The sequence below is a fragment of the Papaver somniferum genome, chromosome 7 (genome assembly GCF_003573695.1).
Source record: "Papaver somniferum cultivar HN1 chromosome 7, ASM357369v1, whole genome shotgun sequence".
In the NCBI taxonomy this organism is placed as follows: Eukaryota; Viridiplantae; Streptophyta; class Magnoliopsida; order Ranunculales; family Papaveraceae; genus Papaver; species Papaver somniferum.
The window spans coordinates 266440692-266457621 of NC_039364.1; the positions used below are offsets into that span (position 1 = coordinate 266440692).

Consider the following 16930-nt stretch of genomic DNA (forward strand, 5'->3'; position numbering starts at 1 on the left):
CAGACTTGCTTGACTGACATAACGAGCTGGCAGTATGGATGGATGCTGGTTGGCAGCACAACTGACAACATAGGTAGAGACTGGCTGGCAGTGTGGCATAACTGGATGGAAGCGCGACTGGCAACATGGCTGGAAACTGGTTTGTGGCACAAATGGCAACATGGATAGAAATTGGATTGCATTGCGGCGGAGTACTTAGTTGGAAATTAGTTGGCAGCACTGCTAGCAACATGATTGGAAATTGGCTAGACGTGCGTCTATAACCTGACTTTGACAGTTGACTGATGGTTGACTTTGACCATTGGCCGGACGTTTACTTTGACCATTGACCGTTCATTGAATTTATGTTGGGCAGGCTGGTGGGTTTCTTCGATTGACTGGTTAGCGGGCTTGGATGACAGCTGAACAGTGGCCGAGGCAACATTCTGGCTCAATATGTGGCAATTTTACTCATGGTACAAACATACATATAACATTTCATTTGTAATACACACTCATTTTTGCAATACCCAGTACTCACGTACAGTAATAAAGTATGACATTGTCTCCTTTACACGTTCTTTCCAATACATACATCTTTTATATGTTTTTCAATATCCGCTCTACCCTTTAGCAGGTAGCTTAATATAAGAGCATTAAAACATAACATTTTATGTTTATCATAAAAAAGGGCTTGGCCGCACAAAGTGGGGTTTTTCTTATGGCAAGTTTATCATAAAAAAATTAGCTACCATGGATATTCTCTACAAGAAAGGTAAGTTTTTGGTTAATGGTTGTCCTTTGTGCCGTCGCGACAGAGAGACTACTGCCCATCTTCTTTTCCATTGCCCATTTGCTTCCTCAGTTTGGTAGCATTTTATGTCAAGTACTAAACTTGACTGGGTAATGCCCAATTGCATTGATCTTATTATCAAATGTTGGAGAGTGAAAAATCTATCTATTACAGGAAATAGTGTCTGACATGCGCTGCCGGCAGCTATTTGTTGGTGCATATGGAATTGTCGGAATGATATCATTTTCAACAACGGGACGGCGAACTTCACAACTCTTATAGAAGACATTAAAACTCAGTCTTTCTTCTGGTGTAAAAACTTTGACTCCATGAAAGGTGTTTCTCTTGTTCAAGTCCTAGCTAACTGGGATCTTTTCTTATTGTAACTTAAGTTTCCGGTTGTAGGGAGGTTGAGCTTGTTCTTCCTCTTTTTTTGGGTTGGTCCCTTTTTTTCTTTTTGTACCTTAAGTTTCTAGGTGTAAGGAGAGGTTGAGCTTGTTATTCTTCTGTCTTTTGGGTTGTTCCCTGCTTACTCTTCGTAAGCTTTTTCATCAATATATATCTTTTGCTGAGTAAAAAAAAAGAAAAAAAGAAAACATAACATAAAGGGAAAAATTGCAGGATTAGATACATGTTAAACAAGTAGCAGTCTTTTTCACCTAGCTATGCACGTCCAAAATACACGTCACTTTAGCTGTTGTAGCAGGTTTAACATGACCGCTCGTACAAGAGGCCAACATGTCTTAAGATAAGAAACAATAAATGTCTTACTTTGCTGTATTGCACTGGATCATCACCTAGGTTATATTAACTAAAATATAAATTTAATGCCCTCCCGGCTGCCGCCCTAGGCCGGCCTTGGAGTAGTAGGTAGTTTAACTGTAAGCCATCAACTAATATGGTGGACTCTCATTGCGGTCGTCGATTCCACTATAATAAACTACCAACTATACAAGTTGCTTGAGAAAAAAACATACAAGTTGATGAACTTGAGTTTACTTTAAAAAAAGGAAAGTTTAATATAATATAATCGGCTAATTAGGTTTGATTGAGTTAGTTTAGCTTTCTCTAGGTTAACAATTACTTGATGGAGTAATCAAGTTTTCTGATGTTATCCATAAATGACTCGGTACATGCATGTGAAACAGATTGTTAATTAGTATCTGTTACAAACTTACTCCTACGAAACAACCGACGAAGAGTATTTAAACATTTCTTGCATAGCAATTATATTAGACACCCTTAGTTAGCACAACTGATTCTCTCTCTCTCTCTCTCTCTAAAATTCTTCTACCACCATGTCTGCTGAAAGAAATGGTATCCTCTCAGAAAGAAATTGTATCCTCTCTGAAAGAAATGGCATCCTCTCTGAAAGAAATGGCATCCTCTCTAAGTAGGCTCGAAGGGATGCTTACTGCTATTACCGCTAAAGTTGTTGAACAGCAAGGTACAATATTAACTAATTAATTATATAGTTCACCATATGTACAAGATACATGTATATGCAACATAGATTTTGAGGGTAAAAAGAAACAAAATTTGTCGGATACTCCCATTTGTGAAACTTCGGATAGATTCATACCAAATAATGTTGAAGACTTGTTGACTCTCACAAAACTCAATACATGAAGGTTGAATATTCAAGGATCTTTTTTATTTTTATTTTTGCAACTAAGGAATTTTCTTTTATTTCTTTTCGAAGCATATCCAAGGAATTTGATCAGCTGCGAGGTATATTTATATTTTAAAATATCATCTGCGAAGTTATTGATCAACTTTGGCTAAGACCTAAGCTAGGAGTAGCATTCTATTTTGTTGAACTAGTAGAACTTAATTGCAAATGGTTGAAAGTCAAACATCCGGTAATTCGGTGAAGAGTGGTTCTCGACAGACCGTCCCCTTGAACCACTCCAAAACTGTATGTACACATTGATGGTGGACCTTGTCCTTTGAAAAAAATAGGGTCCCATATTACGATTTTGCTGCGGTGTTTGTATGGCTTTTATGTTGTATGTTCATATTTTTTATACAGTAACACTATACAAATAACTTATTTATAAATAAATTGCGCTCACATAAACCAAGTGTTAAAATACCATTTTCGTTTTGTTGTTGAACTACTGTTTTGTTTGTATAAAAAATAAAAAATTGTTATTTTAAAAGTTCCCTTAATATTACATACTTTTAAAAAGAAAAATAAAATTTAACACAATCAAAAGGCCTTTAAAAGTGTTTATTTGCTTATACACAAAATTGGTTAAAAAGATTAAATCAACAATTTATGGGTGAAATGAACAGTTAGATTTTGGTACTGTTTAAATGGACAAAAATGTAAAAATAGGAAGGATGTAACCAGTTTCTTCGTGCCCATTTTCAAATATTTTTTCTTATTTTTAATTTACACAGGATGTATCCAGTTTCATCCTTGCTATTTTTTAAATTTAAGGTAGGATGAAACCAGTTTCATCCTTATTATTATTTTTTTTTGGTCATTTCAGCCAAACTAATTTTTACTCGTCCATTTAAACCGTGATTTAAAAATATTTGGACAAACAATCCATTTTCCGTTGCTTATAAACTTTAATTTACCAATTAAAAGGCGGGACAGTTCTTTTCCAAGTGGACTTATTCACGCCTTTTTTTGCACCATCTCATATATCGGATGCCAACTTTTTTAGCTTCTCTTAAATGTAGCCCGTATTGTTATTAACCGTAACTCATTTAAAATAAAAGCTTAACCTAACCAAATAAATATTTATAATCTTTACACATATCCCATAAAATTGTACTATATTTCATTAAAAAGAATATATATATATATATATATATATATATATATATATATGTGTAAATTATCTAATTTTTATATTTAAAATCATGCAAATATAACATAATTAATTTTTAGAAAATTATCAATACCCTCTATCAATTTTGGTGTAATCATGATTGAGAAAAAAACCATCTTAGAGATTTTTTTTGTTATGGATTATGTTAATGGACTTTTAGGAAAAGAATCAACACTTTTTTTAATTCCGTCTCAATTGATGTTTTTGTGGAAACTTTTGAATAGAAGAATTTGATGTTTTTGTGGAAACTTTTGAATGGAAGAATTAGAATATACAGCCTACCTATTTTAATGAAATTGTACTTGAGAAAATAGAATATCTTTTTATATAAAATTAAGAATTCATAATTTTTTAGGGATTATAATTGGTCTTGGAGTACGAAAAGGACAATATTAATATTATAGTAATGAATTTGAAGTGTGATTAAAACAAAAGTTAGGATTTATTTAGATTTTAAATAAGGAGAATGCAAGTTTTTTTTTTTTTTTTTTTTGCTACACTGGCCATTGACCACAACAACTAGCAAACTACTCTCACACCTCTGACTTCAGCTCTACCAGCTAAGTCATCACTAACCAGATGCCTGATCGCATCAGGTGGTTGTGAAAACCAAATTCCTTCCATTTCCTTGGCAGCTCCTCCTTTGGCTAGGTAATCCGTAACAGAATTTGCTTCCCTATATCTTTGTTGAAAGGAGATACTTTCAAACTTCGTCTTGAGAATCTTGATATCTTCAATAAGATATCGAAAACTCCACGGAATATGGACTTCCTCATTGTATAACTGGATTGCATATGTTGAGTCACTCTCCACTTCCAAATTCTTGACTCCAATTTCCTCCGCTAATCGCCCACACTTCGGACATGTTGTTGTCATTCTTGAAAATATGGTTAGCGAAACATGCCTGAAAACCCCCTTGATCTCCACGGATGATGCCACCAATTCCAGCCATGCCCATATTGTTGGATGCACCATCACAGTTAAGTTTGTAACAACCACCTCTTGGGAAAACCCAAGGAACTGGCACTTCAACAACTATATGCAAGAATTCTTGTCGGCTGGAACACCACCTTCTTAAAGACCCATTCATTTCTTCCCCTCCAAATGGACCATAAAACAAAGGGGATAATATGTTGCCATTCAATTCCTCCTATCCTGCCATCAAACTTGCACCAACTCTTCAAGGTTGTTGGAGATAACTCATTAGCAGTGGGGGTAAACCCTTTCCAGTTCTGAATTTTTCTCCACGGCGGCCCAACAGCACTGCAGCAATAAAAGAGATGGTAATGAGTTTCAAAATCTCCATTACAAAGCATACATCCAGGGTGATCACTAATATGTTTCCTGTATAAAGACTCATTAAGACTAAGTCTGTTGTGACAGAAAAGCCACAAAAAAGTTTTAATTTTGTGTGGACATTTTAATTTCCACAGATATCTCCGATCCTAATTTGGGGCAGGGTTGTCATCTGCTTGGAAATAAGAAAATTGTACGCGTCTTTTACAGTAACACTACCACATTTGCTTCTTGACCATACAAGCTGATCTGCTTGACCACCATTACCTGCAACAGGTATAGCCTTAATATCATCTGCAACATGAGCATTAATTAAACCATCAATCGCATTTAAATTCCAGCTTATAGATTGTGGGTCTATAATATCTTTAACCTTCAAATTAGGAAGAGATAAATTGTTTTCATTATTAGCAATAGCAGACATAGGAAAATCATACAACCAAGGATCATTCCATAAGTTAACAGAAGCACCATCACTTATATTCCACCTAATGCAGTCTTTAATCACACCTCTTCCTTTTAAAATGCTTCTCCAACTAACAGAACTTCTCTTCTTAGCCTCACAAACCCAAAAATAACTATCAGAGTGATACTTAGCTTTTAAGAGTTTCGAAACATCAGACTCAGAGTTTTCAAAAACTCTCCAAGCCATTTTTGAGAGTAAGGCTAAGTTGTTAAGCTCAAGATCTCTCACCCCCAACCCTCCATACTCTAATGGTCTACTAACTTTTTCCCACTTCAGTATATGCAAACTTCTATTTTCTCTATCACCCCCCCACAAAAAATTCCTTTTATATTTATTCAATCTACTAAGTAATCCTTGTGGGAGTTTAAGCATATTCATCACATGATTAGAGACATGATCTAACACAGCTCTAACTAGAGTTGTTCTTCCAGCCATATTCAAAGTTTTACTTTTCCACCTTTGCAGCCTCTTAGCTAGTTTTTCAACAAGATCATTTAAAGTACTAATATTGATTCTTCCCCACTGAAGAGGGATGCCAAGGTACTTACCAGGATCATTAGTAGTCTGTACCTTTAGAGCTGCGGCCATACCTCTAGAGAAACTTCTACCCAAGTTTGCAGAAGTGAGCAAGGTAGACCTAGCATCACTTATATGCTGTCCGGACCATCTGCAAAAATCATCAAGAAATTTCCTTAGATTGCAAGCATTCTCTCAAACCTTGATTAATCATCCTCTACATTGCTTCAAGGCAGATAATGAACAAAAAGGGGGACAAAGGGTCCCTCTGTCTTAAACCGTTAGATGGAATAAAACTCTTGCTTGGAGCACCATTACTGAGTACCTGAAAGGAAACTGTGTTCATACATTTCTGAACATTGAATAAACTTATTTTCAAACCCAAGACACTCCAAAATCTTGAAGAGAAAATGCCAATTAACCCTATGGTAAGCCTTATCGAAGTCTAGTTTTAATGCCATCCACCCTTTTTCACCTTTTTTAAGTTTAAAGGAGTGTATGATTTCATTGCATATAACAATACAATCGAAAATAGACCTACCCGACACAAAAGCATGTTGATTAGGGGAAATTATATTCTCCAACAAAGGTCTCAATCTATTAGCAGTGATCTTAGTGATAATTTTCATAACAAAATTACACAAACTGATTGGCCTATACTCTTTAATGGTGTTAGGGCAAACTTTCTTGGGGATCAGGGAAATGTACGCCTTATTCCGTCTATGGTCCATCTGTCCATTGATGAAGAAATCCTTAATAAACTTAACCACACAAGGTCCAACATGTTCCCAATACTTGGAAAAGAAAAACCCCTGTAACCCATCTGGACCAGGGGATTTATGAGAGCCAAGATGATTCATAGCATTCCTAATTTCTTTATTAGACACCCGACAAGTTAAATTAGAATTCTCATTGACAGAAATCACAGCAGGAAAAAGCTTTCTAATTGATTCATTATCACATTCATTCTCGGTGTCCGAAAAAAGACTAGAAAAATGCTCAACAACATGGTTTTCAATTTGTTTCATATCATCTAACCAACTACTCTTATTATCTTTGATCCTAACTAAAGAGTTTCTACTTCTCCTAACCAGAGTAGAAGAATGAAAAAACTTGGTATTAAGATCTCCTTCAATTAACCAGTTAACTCTAAACTTTTGCTTCTAAAAAATTTTCTCCATCCTGAGAAAATTCAGATAGACACACAAACAATTTGTCATATGGGCCTTGTTATCATCAGTTGGATTACTATCAAAATTGCATTGCGCCTGATTCAATTCCTGCAAAGCATTTTCGATATTAACATTCAGGTTTCCAAAAACATTCTTATTCCACTTTCTTGAGTCCATTTGAAAATTATCAACTGAATTGAAAAAAAATTGTTGTGAAATACCAGGTAAATCAGATTGCCAGGCTTTCTTAACAACATCATTGAACCTTTGGTCCTCAGTCCAAATAGCTTCTAGCCTATAAGGTATTTTCTTAAAAACTCTTTTAGGTTCAAGATCAATCAAAATTGCCCTATGGTCAGAGTCAAAATAAGAAAGATGAATTACCTGGGCATTCGGAAAGCGACTGCACCACTGAGGATTAGCAAGAACCCTGTCCAACCTCTCCTTAATGTTAGCCATTCCAGTTCTCTTGTTGTTCCAAGTCCATCTTGGTCCATGAGCTCCAAGATCTATGATCCCACACTGATTGATAACATTCTTCAATTCCTCCATCTTGCTAGCCTTAGGTATTCTGCCACCTACCTTCTTATTCACACTCGCAATAATATTCAGATCACCCATGACCATCCAATCAGCATTTTGAATTTCTGCTATTCCAGCCATTTCATCCCAGACTCTTTTCCTATTCACCTTGTTAGTACTTGCATGAATAGAAGAGAGAATCCACGGCTTCTGAAGTTTGGTGGTTACCACAGCATGCACAGCCCATCTAGAGTTTGAAGTAGCTTTAATCTCAACTTCCTCTTCATTCCACAGAATACACATTGCCCCCGAAAAACCACAAGGATCCACAATGATATAACTGTTGAAACCAAGTTTCCCTACTAACTCAGTTGCATGTTCAACAATAGTTCTAGTTTCAAGTAAAGCAACAATACTCGGTTTGTGTTTTTTGATAAGTTGCTTCATAACTCTCTTAAAAGAAGGCCTATCCAGGCCTCTGCAGTTCCAGGTTAAGATCTTCATATCAAACTCAGACAGCAAAGAAAAAGGGCAGTTACCTCCAATAGATTTATCGGCCAGAATCGCACTTTCCATCTGCTTCATATCTTGACTCATCGCCACCATTGGACTGAATCGTGTCTTGAAGACCCTGTTGATTCCCTGTTCCAAATCTCATCTCGCAATGAGCATCATCTCGAACTGCAACAGTCCTTTTGAGCTTTTTATGATTGCTGGTGTCTCCACTAGTGGTTGGAATACTGCTTCTAGAACTGTTGCCTCTAGCCACATCTTTGAAACGCACTCTGGATCTGTTCTCCCTTCCTCTAGAAACTCGATTCGGTCCTCGTGTGTCCATTTGGAAGGAGAAAACTTGATTGGGATCAAAGTCTTTTGAATGTGAGCCACCATTCCGCTCAAATTCACTTGCTCTGGAGCATGAACCAGCTGAGGCAGAACTGATAAGAGTTGTCTCTGAAGCTGGTTTACTTCCTCCATTAGTTGAAACATCTGGTCCGTCCTTGTTTCTTGATCCATTATCAGCTCGATTAAACTGTTTTGCATTGCTAACAATTCTTCTTGAGCTCTTCTCACCATTAGATCTTCCACCATCCACTCCTCTACCAACATGTTTCTTGATGCTTGAGAAAATAAATTCAGAGGCTCTCTTTGGTTGCTCATCTTCAATGTTTGTATGAGTGACCTGAACTTTGCTCTTCCCTTTATAGGCTACATTCTTAGCCCTAATGTTGGCACCATTTTCATCAATAATTTGCAAGACCATTATCTATACTCATGGGAGTTACAATATTTCCACCATCATTCACATTTAATTCTCCTAAATTTAAGCTCTCATTTTCTAAAACTGAAAATGCATTACCATTATTCCTCCTTAATAATTTGAAACTGTCATTCTGCCTTGAATTATCATAACTATCCTTGCCACAACCTTTGGTATTCCTTGCCAGATTAGTCCTCATATCCTTGCCATCCTGAACTGCCATATTCTGACTCTTCATGTTAGCAGATCCTTTCACATTTCTATTAACAATTTTCCATTGCCCATCGGCACCTTCCATACTGCCCTGTCCTTGTGTCCCAGCATTCATCAGTTTATGATTAACACCATTCCTTCCGTCCTTCACTCTTGATTTCTGCTTTCTATTTGAGACAAGCATCCAGGGTCCGCAGCCATCACTTTTTTCCACCTGAACTGCAGCTTCAACAGCAGACTGGGAACCAATATTAGTAGCATTAGTACTTTGTAACTTTGGGCAATTATCTTTCTTGTGATTAATTCTACCACAATTGAAACAAATTAGACTAATTCCTTCATACTCTACTTGTTGTCTAATAGCACATATCTTAACAAGAGATTTAAGTGCAACATTTGTATCAACTTCAATGCACAGACGAGCAAATCTGCCCCGTAACACTAATTCAGTAGTCTTGTCAATCTTAATAAGTTTTCCTAACTTACTAGCAACATCAGAAAGGACTTTTTCATCATAGTATTCAAGAGGCAATTCTGGCAGCCTCACCCAAACAACTGTTCTATTGATACTTGACACTGATGGTTTAAAATCAGCAGACCATCTCATCATAGCTAAATGGTGACCATTAACAAACCAAGGTCCTTCAAGTAAAGCATGCTTGAAATCATCAGGATGTTCAAATTTAAACAAGAAAAAATAACTTCCTAAATCTAGGATATCAATCTTACCAGAGGGATTCCACAATTCATGAGTTTTAATCGATATATATTTGTAACCAACAGTCTTACCACCACCTTACCGATTAAGCAGTTTTTCCATGGCTGGATTATTCTTCTTCTGGTTTGATTATCTATTTTGATAACCGGAATATCTTCCTTCCCTTCTGGGCTCTCGTTGCCCGCCAATTCTTCATCTGGTTGGTGATTTATAAGGTCATCTTCAATATCATTAAGACCCCAACTCGCAAAGCAATCTTCCCAATTTGTTTCTTTCCGATTCGCAGCACGATTTCAATCCCCCAGATTTTTCATCTTCTCTTCCTTCGCCATGACGTAAATCGTTCTTTCCACTGCCTCTTTTTAAAGCATCCGTCTCGCTAGTCATCACAACATCATCATTCATCGTAATTTCGATAAGTTGGAATTCCTCCTGGATCTATTTTAGTACCTTGTATTCCACTCCCTGATGATTTCTTGCAGTTATTGAACATGAATACCGGGAAAAGAAGAAAGAAAAAAAAGGTGACTCACAAGACCCGATTCAGTCGCCCGTTTCTCAGAAGGAGAATGTAAGTTTAATCGTTAATAAAATGTATAGACTTCTTTGGTTCTTTATTTTAAATTAATTTTTTGGGTTATCATTAATAAAACCTAAAAATGATGAATATGAAACTAAAATTTTAAAAGTATGCGTCTCCCTCTGTTTAAAAAAAAAAGAATGTGTGTTTTGACTTTGTCAAAATATTAAAGAGACTAAAACATTTTACTTGACCATGTACTCTTAGTTACATACCTATTCTATTTTAATAAATTTGTTATTAGGGAAATTAATATTTGGAGGCTATATATTTATGGGTTTAAACGCTTAAGAAATATAATTTTTGGAGTCAAATATATATTTTTTCTTTAAAAAATGAATGGTATATTTTTTAATTTTTTTTAATGTTTCAAATTTGATCCCCTTGAAAGTAAATTTATGATTAAAGAAATTAAGGGTATATCAGAGAGTTTATTGGAAATATATGACTATAATCAGAAGCTGCACATAATTTGAAACTGACGAAAATGGAGTAGAGGACAGTCTTTTTGAAACAGAGGGAGGAAATGTTAGACCCTCTCCAATGGAATGTGTGTGAAGAAAAAAGTCATAATCCACAACAATATTTAAAAAAATCATCTCCAACCATATTGATGTGAAGATGATGTGGCAAAAAAAAGTTAGACATGCATCCTCTAGGTGAACCTCTAGTTTTAGACATTCAGGATGTCTTCCCATCCTAGTTACACCTTTTATTAATAAAATCATTGAAAAATAAAAATGGAAAGGATTTTAACCAATTATATGCCTACAATTATGTAAAAAAAATAATAGAAAACTTTATGGCTTGGGGATAAATTTATTTTTCCTAATATTTAGGATTTTATATACGAAGGATATTTTAGAAGTGATGTCACATATGAAACATCCGCATTTACCACTAGAAAAGATCTTAGTGTTTGTGCTTGTTTCTTTTCAAGAATGTAGAGATTTGTAAGGATAATAAATCCTCATATTCGCAATCGTCATAGTTTTACTGAAAAAATGACAACGATATTGTAAGAATAAAGGGTGTTAGTAGATCCTCTCTCTAACTTGATATATTATTAGAGCTAGTCTTTGTATCTAGGAGACTTTAGGTGATCTAGAAAATCGGATTGAATATATGAATCAATTAAAAGAAAATTATTGATTATATAAATCCTAAAATCAATATTCCTTCAGTCTTTTATTAACTGTCTTATGGTGAGTTTGGATGTAGAATTTTAAAGGAGGAATTTATGAGTCTAGGGGATTTGGTAGAATTACATTTCCCTTTGTATGTTTGGTTGCCCGAATCCTTGGAATCATGTTTCCTACGGGATTTAGTTTTCCAGCAAATCCTCCATATGAAGTCCGACCCCTCCCCCCTAAGATTTGCTGGGAAACTTATCAAGGGATTTATGGATCCACTTTCTTTTAACTCTAAATCCCATATATATATATGCAATTTTAAGATTTGAGGGTGATGCCAAACGGTACAAAGACTTTAATATAAGAAAACTCTATAAATCCTAGGAATTTTAATTGAGTTACCAAACACAAAATGAATTTACATGAATTCCAGAATTTGTAATCCCATGTGATTATAAATTCCTGTAAACTATGAATTCTGCAAACAAACTCACCATTATTTGACAAAGTCAATAACCATCCTAATTGACAAAGTCAAAATATTAAGGGAATTGTACGAAAGTCATGACTAATCCTGTTTAATGTTATGTTATTACTATAATCTTTGAGATTTAAAAATTAATATAAATCATCATCAACGACCAGAAAATAATGAAACTTATTTGAATCTGAAACAATAAGCTGGGCTCGAACCCTTTTATATAAAAAAATATAAATTGGGTAGTGCTATTATTTTAGGAAATGTTTTGAGAAAATAAAAACAAAATACAGTATATTGATTTTATTATATGTAAAGAAAGATATTGAATAGTTTTATTCAAAATTAATAGATGGAAGCTTTATTAGGGATTTTACATATGTCCATAAATAGTTTTATTGAAAAAGAAAGATATTGAATAAATATTTTTTCCTTATATATAATGATACTATTTAAGATTTTGGATTAAGTCTAAGTTTATATTTTAAATTAAATCTAAATACCAAACCTTGAACCCATTACTTTTTTTTTGAAGCGTTTCTTTATGGTAAGTAACTAGACTTTGCATCATTAAGGCCAAGGAGGCTTGGTGGATTAAGTTTATATTAAAAATGATTTTATGATTATAGAAAATAAAAGGTATATTTAATTTTTTAAGGAAAAAACACGAACAGAACGAACAAATAAAAAATGGCATACCAAAATAGAATATAGGACAAATGAAAAAAGACAAGGTATTATTTGTTAGTCTTACCTTTTTTTTTAATAATAAGACTTGTAAATTTAATCCTAAGACAATAATAAACTCAAATTTTTATTCTACATTCAAATAAATTTAATGATTCAGAATAGAAAAGAAAAAACCGACAAAAGCTCTAGGAGCATTCTCACACAACTAATCCTAAGACAGTCTCTCCTAAGAGTTTTTCTTGTTTGAGCTACATGTTTTAGGCAGTAGCGAGGTCGAAAATAAACCGGCAGAGGTCACCTTGGCTCCCCAAAATCCACCCGCGGCGAATAACGTTAACGTATTACTTAAGAATGTACGGAATAATGATTGGGAAAAAGTGTTGAAATTTGTTAATGCTGAGGAGAAGGCATGGAAACAAAAAATAGAGGATGAGGAGTACGAGAAGATGGTAAGAAAAGAGCTTGAAGAGAATGATCAATTGGTCGGGACCAAAAAGGATGAGAATAAATCGACCAGAAATAAAAATGTTGAGGAGAACGATAATGTTGAGGAGGAGAATGTTCAAGCGATTTACCAGCGGATCCAGTCTGACTCATCTACTCTATTGCATCTCGCCGTTAAGCCTAACGTAATGAGCAAACCGCCTAAAGGGGAGAAACAAATGACAACAGAGAGAGAGAGAGAGAAGGAGATTGTCCACAGAATTGTGGATCTAATGACAAATAAAGTACTTGAGTACCAAACAAGTGATACTGGTTTCACAGCACTTCATACTGCTGCTAGGTATGGAAACACCGAAGCTGCTAAGGTGATGATAACGAAGCATCCCTCCGGTGGATGCTGCGTGTCAAACTATCTCGGCTCATTAGATTTTTTATGGTGTTAACTCTAGGACCCAAGACGAATTAACTTCGAACAAATCTTATTGGTATCAAATTTCGGCCAAACCATAAATATCGAATTAATTCCACATTATTTGTGGGTGTGATTTGAGCGTACTTTATAACTTCCCCCGACACCAGACACACATTAAATCTCCCCCCATACCAGGTGATAATAATATGTACGCCCAACTCAAACGTAGTTTATGTTTAAATATATTGTATCTTGCATGTTACGATATCCCATATCTTGCATATATTATATAGTTATCCTGTAGTTACTGCGTTTTATTCTGTTACCTTATTTTTCGTCTGTAATCCTTTATAAGTGTATCGAGTCTGTATTCCTTCTTTATCTTGCAATATACAGAAACCCTTTGATTAGATCTCTATGCCATGACAAATTTTGTCATGGTATCAGAGCTAGGTAAGATTCAATGATCCACTTCCGTTGCTAATCAAAAAGAACCAGAATCAGTATCGTGATTAAGAAACAAGAAATGTATCTTATCCTAATCTCCTGTTTAAAACCCAAACCCTATTATCATGTCGCGTGAAGATTCCCAACCCATCACTGTGAAGTTCGATGGATCCAGCTATAATCATTGGACTTTTCTCATGACAAGTTTTTTAAAGGGAAAAAGCATGTGGAAATATATTGATGGCAAAGAAAAAAGCCTGTAGTTAGCACTAGTGGTAAAGACAAAGATGTTGCAGAAACAGATCCTTCTGAAACCTGGGAAATCAACAATCACAAGATCATCACTTGGATAAGTAACACTGTTATTGCATCCATAATTATGCAACTTACTGGTTTTGAAGAAGCCAAAGAAGCATGGGATTTTCTGGCTAAGAGATACACACAAGTCGATTTTGCACAAAGATACAAGCTTGAACAAGATATTCGAGCCTTGGAACAACAACCGGAGCAAACAATATCTGATTTTCACTCCGAAATGTCAATTGTATGGAATCAACTAGCACTTATGGAGCCTAAATGGACAGTTGATGTAGAATTGTGGCAGAAATACAGAGAAGAATCACGGCTTATTCAACTCTTAATGGCTTTAAGGGATAAGTTTGAATCTGTGAGAGCTTCTATCCTTCATAGAAATCCAATGACAACTGTAGAAAGTGCCTTGTCTGAACTTATTACTGAAGAGACGCGCAAAAGAATCAAACCAGATATTCCGGCAGTTCTTGCAGTATCTTCTCGTCCAAGCTCTAATCCAAGCTTTAGTTCACAGAGAAACTTTTCAGCCTCAACTTATCGTGATCTTTCCCAAGTACAGTGTCACAACTGTAAGAATTATGGACATCTAGTAAAAAATTGTCCATCACATGTGAATATCAGTAATTCCCAAGGCAACTCTCAAAGATTAACAATGCCAAATTCAACACCTTCACCAGGCACACCACAATGCAACTACTCCAAGGAATTTGGACACATTGTAGGAAACTGCACTTCTCCATCTTCAAGAAATATGAGAAACAAGAGAAGATTTGGCACTACTGCTCCATCATATTACTCTCCAGGTCATGTTACTGCTGCACCATCTCTAGATCAAGAACATGACTCATCAAACTCTACATAAAATAACTTTGCAACTACAACAAACTTGGCAGACATTCAAGAGAAGCTGAAACAAGCTCTTGCAATTGGTAACAATCCTACAGCAGCAACTGCATTTTCAGTCCCTTCAGGTAATTTTTCGACTGAATGGTTTCTTAATTCAGTAGCATCAAACCATATGACATATAACTCAAATTTATTTGAGACAATAAAACCTATTGTTACTCCTAAGATTCATACAGCAGATGGAACAGGAATCATTGCTACTTATATTGGGCAGGTTAAAATTTCAAACAAGATACACATAGAAGATGTCCTTCTTGTTCCCAAAATTAAGATGAATCTTATTTCAATTGGTCAATTATGTAACCAGGATTTTAATACGTTCTTTTCATCTCATGGTTGTGTTATACAGGATCCCAAAACAGAGAGGCTTATTGGGATAGGACGTAGAGCTGGTCATCTTTACCTCCTGGAGTCTCTTGTTATTCCTCAATTCAACAATAAACTTGTTGCTGCTCTAGCTTCTACTTTACCGCCCACAGTTTCTCCGTTTATTTCTTAGCACTCTAAGCTTGGTCATGTCTCTTTTTGTCGTCTCTCCTATATGATTAGTAAAGGGTTGCTAGGTTTTGTTCCTTTAGACAAAGAGCCTTACTGTATTGGTTGTAAGATGGTTAAACAACCAGCTCTTCCATTTAATAACAGTACTACCTTTTCTTCTGCACCTTTTGATCTCATTCATTTTGATGTTTGGGGAAAGTCTCCTATTGCTTCAAAAGGGGGAGCTTTATATTATGTTATTTTCATTGATGATTACACTCGTTATACATGGGTGTATCTTTTTAAATCCAGATCAGATTTCTTAAGGATTTACACTGAGTTTTCCAACATGATCAAAACCCAATTCGTAAAATCCATCAAAATATTTCGAGTAGATCAGGGAGGTGAATACATATCCACTCCTTTCAAAGATTTTTTAAAATATGAGGGTACTCTACTTCAATTATCTTGCACTGAGACACCAGAACAGAATGGTGTCGCAGAACGTAAACATCGCCATATCATAGAAACAACCAGGACACAACTTCTCTCTTCCTCTGTTCCCTCTAATTTTTGGGGTGAATCTGTTTTCAGTGCTGTATACACTATTAATCGAGTTTCTACTGCTGTCATAGGTGGTATATCTCCCTATGAACGACTATATAGTAAGAAACCAACACTACACCAAATTTGGGTTTTTGTAACAATATGATTCCTAACTAATTTTTTTTGGTAACTCAAATGATCCATTATAAATATAGAAGGTTAGCAAATTAAGAAATAGTTACCATAATTTGGAATTAATTAATAAAAACTAAATAACTATTGAAAGTGTGAGATCATTAGTTATACATACCTAACACATTTTACACTAAATCACTATTACTAATATTCCTACCCAAAATCAGTATATACCAAAATCCACCCCATCTTTATAACTCTTTGTCATTTTTAGTAATAACACAATTTTACATAGCTAACACATTGATTTATTTTAAAATTTAGAAAATGTAAAATAAAACTATAGGATTTTATAAATCTTTTGTTTGGAACCAATTTCAGTTCTAGAACCTGAGAACAACTTATATCCTGGAACCAAAATGATATGGGAACCGCAACAACTTAACTACTTCCCAACTCGATATCTTCAAGGACCAAATATTATCTTAAAGGTTTCCGACAGAACTCCATTATCTTCACCAACAAAGGCATTTAATTTTGATCTCCCAAATCGTCTAACAACGATAATTGAAGGAATTAGAGGATTGA

At 35.1% G+C, this 16930-nt stretch overlaps 2 protein-coding genes across 2 annotated transcripts; both read left to right on the forward strand.

The window, feature by feature from the left end:
• Positions 1–2026: 2026 nt before the first annotated feature.
• On the forward strand, positions 2027–13909 carry LOC113300358. Its single transcript, XM_026549582.1, has 2 exons — positions 2027–2219; positions 12925–13909. Exons 1-2 carry the CDS (start codon positions 2087–2089, stop codon positions 13548–13550), a joined length of 759 nt encoding a protein of 252 aa, XP_026405367.1. The 5' UTR covers positions 2027–2086; the 3' UTR covers positions 13551–13909.
• Positions 13910–14283: 374 nt separating this feature from the next.
• LOC113300357 lies at positions 14284–15762 on the forward strand. The gene is made up of 2 exons (XM_026549581.1): positions 14284–15249; positions 15534–15762. The coding sequence occupies exon 1, from the start codon at positions 14346–14348 to the stop codon at positions 15138–15140; it is 795 nt and encodes a 264-aa protein (XP_026405366.1). The 5' UTR covers positions 14284–14345; the 3' UTR covers positions 15141–15249; positions 15534–15762.
• Positions 15763–16930: the final 1168 nt, after the last annotated feature.

Bases quoted from the DNA above. Each gene is read 5' to 3' on its own strand.
- LOC113300358 (XM_026549582.1), top strand. From the start codon at position 2,087: ATGGTATCCTCTCAGAAAGAAATTGTATCCTCTCTGAAAGAAATGGCA. The intron at 2,220-12,924 runs GTACAATATTAA...TACATGTTTTAG, and splicing joins TAAAGTTGTTGAACAGCAAG to GCAGTAGCGAGGTCGAAAAT.
- LOC113300357 (XM_026549581.1), top strand. From the start codon at position 14,346: ATGCAACTTACTGGTTTTGAAGAAGCCAAAGAAGCATGGGATTTTCTG.